Source organism: Tachysurus vachellii, chromosome 19 (genome assembly GCF_030014155.1).
Source record: "Tachysurus vachellii isolate PV-2020 chromosome 19, HZAU_Pvac_v1, whole genome shotgun sequence".
In the NCBI taxonomy this organism is placed as follows: Eukaryota; Metazoa; Chordata; class Actinopteri; order Siluriformes; family Bagridae; genus Tachysurus; species Tachysurus vachellii.
In genome coordinates, this window is record NC_083478.1 from 182501 (window position 1) to 190000 (window position 7500).

The 7500-nt window shown below is 43.7% G+C and overlaps 2 protein-coding genes across 7 annotated transcripts in view; one reads left to right on the forward strand and one right to left on the reverse strand.

Annotated features, from left to right (window-relative positions):
- LOC132861950 (solute carrier family 41 member 1) overlaps nt 1-360 on the forward strand; it is an 11360-nt gene extending 11000 nt beyond the window's left edge. For all 3 annotated transcript variants that reach the window (XM_060893683.1, XM_060893682.1, XM_060893684.1), the window contains exon 11: nt 1-360. This exon is cut by the window's left edge and continues 1213 nt beyond it. The gene's annotated coding sequence lies outside the window, so the exon portion shown is untranslated.
- The window catches only part of LOC132861951 (carbohydrate sulfotransferase 11-like), a 20692-nt gene that overhangs the window by 4338 nt on the left and 8854 nt on the right, over nt 1-7500 (reverse strand). For 2 of the 4 annotated variants that reach the window (XM_060893689.1, XM_060893688.1), the window contains exons 2-3: nt 6458-6534; nt 366-2102 (exon numbers count right to left, since the gene is read on the reverse strand). In XM_060893689.1, coding sequence (XP_060749672.1) covers nt 1257-2102; nt 6458-6534 — 923 coding nt within the window. In that variant the 3' untranslated portion in view covers nt 366-1256. Of the gene's footprint in view, nt 2103-6457; nt 6535-7500 lie in introns of all 4 variants that reach the window. The other 2 variants (XM_060893686.1, XM_060893687.1) reach the window with 1 other exon arrangement.

Sequence of the window (7500 nt, forward strand, 5' to 3'; positions counted from 1 at the left end):
ACACACACAAAAACACACATAAATACACACACACACGTGGATTTTTTTAAATTCTCTCAATAAAAGAAGGTTTAGGAGCTGAAGCTCGTTCGTTCCTCCGACGGATTTAATAACAGAAAATTCTGAATGAATAACTGCAGCATCTGTGCAGACAAACCACTGGGATTTATATTAAAGAGTTTGGTACAGCTGTATATTGATGGTATGCTGTGTGTGTAAATGACTTCCAAGTGTTTTACATGTGGATGTTTCTGTGTAGTAATTCATTTATTAATTTATGATTCATTTCATAAAGCTGAAGTGATGAGAGTAAAGACACACTGATCAATCAATCAATAATCAATAAACTAATGAAACCCACTCACTGTGTCTTCACCTCCAACACCACCATGTCTGAACCCAGCTGATATCGTTCACAGCTCATCATTACTGCAGAAATCATCCAAAATGTAATATGTAAAACAAATAAAGGCTGTAATGGAGATTAGAGTTGTAATAGAATTAATACTGGAGTTGTAATGGAGTCATTTCCAGTAACACAGAGATGAAGTAAAGTAACAGTATAGAGAATGAAATATTTCTCTTGTGCTGAGGAAGATTTTGGTTGTATTTCCAGCTGGAACTGAAGGCCTGAAGATATTTACACGCAGTACTAAAGAATAAAGTATCTGGGAAGTTTAACAGATTTTTAATAAATTAATGAATTTTGGTAGAAAGATCAGTCCAAGCTCCCAGTCTACCCTGAGCTCCAGCCCACATTCAGAGTTTGTTCCTGCATTAAATGTAAATGCTAAGTGCCACTAAAACAACTCGGAGTTAGATCAGGCAGGTCAGAGGTTCTCCTGGTTCAGGAGGTAAAAGCTGCTTGTGGTTGTGAATCACAGCTCTGGCTTTAGGAGGCGCTGAGGTAAAAACAGCAATAGATTCACAGCTCCGAGTACAAACATTCAGTTCAATGTACAACGTTTACAATAAATACATAAAAACATAAATATATACTTTTTTGTTTTTTGAAAAGTGAGCAGGAGATTAATGTGAAAATCTGTCTCTCAGTTGCTAATGAAGATTCCTGCTCCAGTTAGTGAACACTTAGAGAACAAAGGCACTTTGCGGGAGTTCAGCTGGCACCGAATACAGCCAAAGGAATTACTGAGGCATTTTGGGAAGACATGCAGGACGCCAGGAGTAATCAGTTCTCCAACAGTCTCTGAGAGCCGCTAGCAGCAGAGCCACACGGTGTTTAAAATTCACTCGTCTCATCTGAATTTCAGGTAGTTTGGCGTTGAGTAGTTAAAGAGCAGGAAGTCCATACGGTACAGATTGTAGAGCTTCTTCTGGTAAAAGGGGCTGATGTTTTTGAAGAATTTGGCCGCCATGCTCTCAGTGGTCCTCGTGCTTTTAGACGAAGCTGGAAACTCCACTTCTCCTTCTGCCCCAGCTATCTTTAGCACGTAGCGTGAGTCCTGAGCCAGGCTCTCGTATTTTCCCACCACATCATAATGAATGAGGCAGGGGTGGCAGAGTGCATGTGCTCTCTCCCAGTGCTCATTAAATGGCTCCTCCCGCTGAGTCCGCGGGTCCACCAGGTAGTACACAAACTCCTCAAACGAGACGTCGCTGCCATTCTCCAGCGCCTCAGGCCGAGGGTTAGCGCGGTGACGCTGCACTATCTTTGTGCCGTAGCGCTTGTGGAAGGCGGTGTTGTAGCTCAGTGTGAATTTGTTGCGATATGCAGAGACGAGTCTTTCGAAAGGATCTCGCACGAATATGAACTTCAGGTACGTACGCAAACGGTGGTTAATCTCAGCTTTGGAGTACTCAGAGAGCGAGCGAAGCCGGCCTGGAGCATGGGCCTCGTGAGCAGGGATGGCGAGAGGATTGCGGTAGTGTCCGTCACCCGTCAGGACCATCAGCATTCGCTTCCAGTTGGTGCAAGCCACCTTGGGAACGTAGCAATAAAGCAGGCCATGTCGGTCGTCCACCAGCAGGTGGCGCAGATCCTCAGGGCTCAGGACACGACGCTTACGCGTGTAAGAGCGACATGCTTCATCCAGGAATGAGCGGCGAGTCTGCAGCATCGTCCCAACAGCAGCATGATCCCACTGAGGAGATAAACACCATTAGAAATCAGGAATTATTGCACCATTGTATAGCGCCTCCTGCTGCTTAAAGGGGGAATCACAGCTTTATTCAAATCTGATTATCTTTCACTTCCTCACAACTGAGCTCATCCTCAATCAACCACAAACCCCATAAATCAACATCTAAAAGGTGTTAAAGGAAAAGTGGGTGGGGTTAAACAGTTGTTGTGTGAGTGGGTGGAGATAACTGTGTACCAGCTAAAAGAGGGAAAGTAGGAAACAAACCAAAAAAAACTAAAACCAATAAACTGACAGCAGCCATAACACCTTTACCTGCACCTTCAGGAGAATAAATAAGAGTGGCAACAGTGTGATGTAAAATTCCTCGGCTTCTCTTAAACACTTCATGCAGCTTTCTGGTTATGTGTGAACTATAAAAAAAATCCATCCAAATGTCTTGAGACTTTTATAATTTCTCTGATAGTTTCTGTTGAGTAACAGCTACAAATCATTTACACTTACATTGTTAGAGTGAAAAAGTCTGAGTGTGTATGTGTATGTGTCTGGGTGTGTGTCTCTGTGTCTGTGTGTGTATGTGTCTGTGTGTCTGTGTGTGTATGTGTCTCTGTGTGTGTCTGTGTCTGTGTGTATGTGTCTGTGTGTGTGTATGTGTCTGTGTGTCTCTGTTTGTCTGTGTGTATGTGTCTCTGTGTCTGTGTGTGTCTGTGTCTCTGTGTGTTTGTCTGTGTGTATATGTGTCTCTGTGTCTGTGTGTGTCTGTGTCTCTGTGTGTGTCTTTGTCTGTGTGTCTCTGTGTCTGTGTGTCTCTGTGTCTGTGTGTGTATGTGTCTCTGTGTCTGTCTCTGTGTCTGTGTGTGTCTCTGTGTGTGTGTGTGTCTCTGTGTCTGTGTCTCTGTGTGTATGTGTCTCTGTGTGTGTCTGTGTGTGTCTGTGTCTCTGTGTGTGTCTGTGTGTATGTGTCTCTGTGTGTGTCTGTGTCTCTGTGTGTGTCTGTGTCTCTGTGTCTGTCTGTGTGTGTATGTGTCTCTGTGTGTGTCTGTGTGTATGTGTCTCTGTGTCTGTGTGTGTCTGTGTGTGTATGTCTGTGTGTGTGTGTGTGTCTGTGTGTGTATGTGTCTCTGTGTCTGTGTGTGTGTGTGTGTGTATGTGTCTGTGTCTGTGTGTGTATGTGTCTCTGTGTCTGTGTGTGTATGTGTGTATGTGTCTCTGTGTCTGTGTGTGTATGTGTCTCTGTGTCTGTGTGTGTATGTGTCTGTGTGTGTCTGTGTGTGTATGTGTCTCTGTGTGTGTCTGTGTGTGTATGTGTCTCTGTGTGTGTGTGTCTGTGTGTATGTGTCTCTGTGTGTGTCTGTGTGTGTATGTGTCTCTGTGTCTGTGTGTGTGTGTGTCTGTGTGTGTATGTGTCTCAGTGTCTCTGTGTCTGTGTGTGTATGTGTCTCTGTGTCTGTGTGTGTATGTGTCTCTGTGTCTCTGTGTGTGTCTGTGTGTGTATGTGTCTCTGTGTCTGTGTGTATGTGTCTCTGTGTCTGTGTGTCTGTGTGTGTGTCTGTGTGTGTATGTGTCTCTGTGTCTGTGTGTCTCTGTGTGTGTCTGTGTGTGTATGTGTCTCTGTGTCTGTGTGTGTATGTGTCTCTGTGTCTATGTTCCTGTACACTCCTGGCCAAGTTCTCCTCAGATGTGACTTCTGCCAAGACTTCCTTCTACAAGGAAAAGCTTGAAGCTTTGGTAAAAGACTTTTGGAAGCTCCACCAGCTTCATCCTCCCTGACTGCAGAAGACTTTGCTTCTTTCTACCATGAGAAGATTGAGAAAATCTGCAGGAACTTCACTTCTGCCCCGACTGCACCTACATCTCACAGTCAGGATTCCCCACTCCTTCGTTGTCACATTTCTCAACTGTAGCGGCAGAAAGGATTTTACAACTCATCCGGTCCTGTAATCCTACCACCTGCCCATTGGATCAACTCCCTTCCGCTATGCTCCAGACCATCTCACAGGACATTCTGACCTTCATTACCGCTATCATCAATAGATCCATAACATCTGGTCATGTACCAACTACCTCCAAGTGAGCAAGTGTTTTTCCCATCCTAAAGAAACCTGCTCTGGATCCATCAGACATCAGTAACTACAGACCGGTATCACTTCTCTCTTTCTTTCATAAATTCTTGAACGTCTTGTATAAAATCAACGGTCTGTCTATCTCTCACAGAACAACCTCCAAGATCCCAACAGTCTGGCTTTAAAGCAGCTCATTCCACAGAGACAGCCCTTTAGGATGTCTCTGAGAAACTACATGCTGCTACATCAGCCAAACTGTCATCTGTCCTTATCCTCCTTGACCTCTCAGCAGTGTTTGATACGGTCAACCACAAGACTCTCTTGTCCACCCTCAGGAGTCTTGGGATTTGCGGATCAGCTTGGGAATGGTTCACTTCCTACCTGGAAGGACGCTGATATCAGGTAACATGGAGGGGAGTGACATCTGCTCCACACAGACTCTCCACTGGTGTCCCACAGGGCTCAGTACTTGGTCCTCTTCTTTTCTCCCTGTATACTCACTCTCTTGGTGAAGTTATTCCCTCACACAGGTTCTCTTACCACTGCTATGCTGATGATACACAACTTATCTTCTCTTTCCCACCCTCAGATACCACAGCTTCTGATCGGATCTCAGCATGTCTGGCAGAAATATCATCATGGATGACTGCTCATCAGTTAAAGCTCAATCCTAGTACAACTGAACTTCTGATCATCAGGTGATTCATCCCCAGGTCATGATCTTGCTATATCCTTGCACAACGATCTGATCTCCCCTTCAGCCACAGCTCACAACCTTGGGGTAATTATGGACACTCAACTGTCCTTTTCCTCTCATGTTGCTAATGTGACTCGCTCATGTCGGTTCCTTCTCTACAACATTAGAAGGATTCGGCCATTTCTGTCCACACAGGCTGCTCAGGTACTTGTTCAGTCTCTTGTCATTTCTAGACTGGATTACTGTAACACACTGCTGGCAGGTCTACATATGAACGCAATCTGTCCTCTGTAAATGATCCAAAATGCAGCTGCAGGACTTCAACCTACCAAAGTTCTCCACACCACCACACTGCTGCGCTCCTCCACTGGCTTCCAGTAGAACACATCAGATTTAAACACTGATGCTGGTCTACAAAACCAGACCATCTCCCTCTTCCCTCAAAGCCCTCATCACCCCTCACACTGCACCTCACACCCTCAGACCTACAGCACTGCTCCACTGGTCCCACCATCTCTCAGGGTAAGAGGTAAGACTCTTTTCTGTTCTGCACCGAGGTGGTGGGATGAACTTCCCCTAGAGGTCCAGACAGCTGAGTCACTGTTTTTTTCAAACGACGGTTATAGACCTACTTCTTCAGGAAACACTTCAACTAGCACTTCATCCCTGTTTGTTTGTTTGTATGTATTAATAAAATAACATTCACTCACTCATCTTCTACCGCTTATCCGAACTACCTCGGGTCACGGGGAGCCTGTGCCTATCTCAGGCGTCATCGGGCATCAAGGCAGGATACACCCTGGACGGAGTGCCAACCCATCACAGGGCACACACACACATTCACTCACGCAATCACACAGTAGGGACAATTTTCCAGAGATGCCAATCAACCTACCATGCATGTCTTTGGACCGGGGGAGGAAACCGGAGTACCCGGAGGAAACCCCCGAGGCACGGGGAGAACATGCAAACTCCACACACACAAGGTGGAGGTGGGAATCGAACCCCAACCCTGGAGGTGTGAGGCGAACGTGCTAACCACTAAGCCACCGTGACCCCCAATAAAATAACAAATAAATAAAAAAAAATCTTTGAAGTGTTTTAGACTCGTGGTATTTTAAGTATGTAAACAGGTGAAACTAGAGTGAATGTATCCAATGATAGAGACTTAAGCACCTTTGTACGTCGCTGTTGATAAGGGTGTCTGTCAAATGATATAAATGTAAATGTAAATGTGTGTGTGTGTGTGTGTGTGTGTGTGTACGTAAATGTACATGTGGAGTTTTTTTACACACTGGAGTTGAACAGAGCGACACACAGAGTGCTTTTTTGCCAGCTTACATTTTCTCTGTGCTTGTGGGACTCGGCGGAGCTGAAGATGTTCTGAAACCGAGGGATCTTTCAGGAATGTGGGTGGTTTGCGTGTTCGGGTCTTAGTTGCTTAAGAGCTATAAGATCATCATCTAAGACCAACATCTCAACAGCAAAGCTCTTGTTTTTAATCTAAATACTGTACTAAATCTCTGTAGCTTCACAGAGAGCTTTGTTCAGCTCAATATGTAAAAAAAATTTAAATCCTGGAACAGTTCTGGAATTACCTGGTCTCCCTCAAACAGAGTCTGCAGGGGGGTTCTCCATGGTTTTCCTGGGAAACCGGTTTTTCCCAAAAGGTGTTCTGTTCACACACACAGACACACACACACACACACACACAGACACATACACACAAAAAAAAAAAAAAAAGCTGAGCAAACAGGAGAGAATACTGTTTAATATCAGTTAGAGAAGGACTGAGGATCATTATAAAAGTTTATATATAATCAATTATAGGATAATGTTTTATAATGTTTAAAATAATGCTTTATAATGTTTAAAATAATGCTTTATAATGTTTAAAATAATGCTTTATAATGCTTTCTTCTCAACACTGATGCGTGAATTTCCCCAATAATCCCTCGACTGATCCCTTGAGACTGTAATCTTTAACACAGAAATAAGCTGCAGAAATATTACAGGAAACTGAATCACTGAGTCTGAATCACTGAGTCTGAATCACTGAGTCTGAATCACTGAGTCAAACTGCTGTATCGATTTAAATCATTCTTTACTATTACAGCACTTTGGAATCGAGTTGAAAGACAAAGACTCATGAATAAAATTCATTCAGTTCAAAATGGACTAATTTCCTAATTACTCAAAAGAATGACATCATCTGTTTGGTGTTGAAGGAGCTTAGACTCTCAGGTATAAAGTTAGGATTCTGGAAATGAAAATAGTAAAAAGAAAACAGAAATGTTCTGCTTTAACACACGACTCTCTGGGGGTGTGTTCATGAGGATCAAGCTGGGTTTCAGTTTACTGCAAGCTATTGCAGCCATTTAAGTCATGTTTTATCACATTTGGCACAAGTGTTCATCTGTCTGATTTAGTGATCTGATATAAAGTTGTGTGTGTGTGAAGTAGATCAGTAAATCAAACATTCTTATCTGATTACACTCAGAAATCAGACATTAACTCTTCCTTACATTAAACATGCTCTTTAGGAACACTGTGTTCTCTCTGCAGTCACCCCCCCCCCCCCACACACACACACACATACATACATAAACTCATACACAATTACACACACACATACACACAC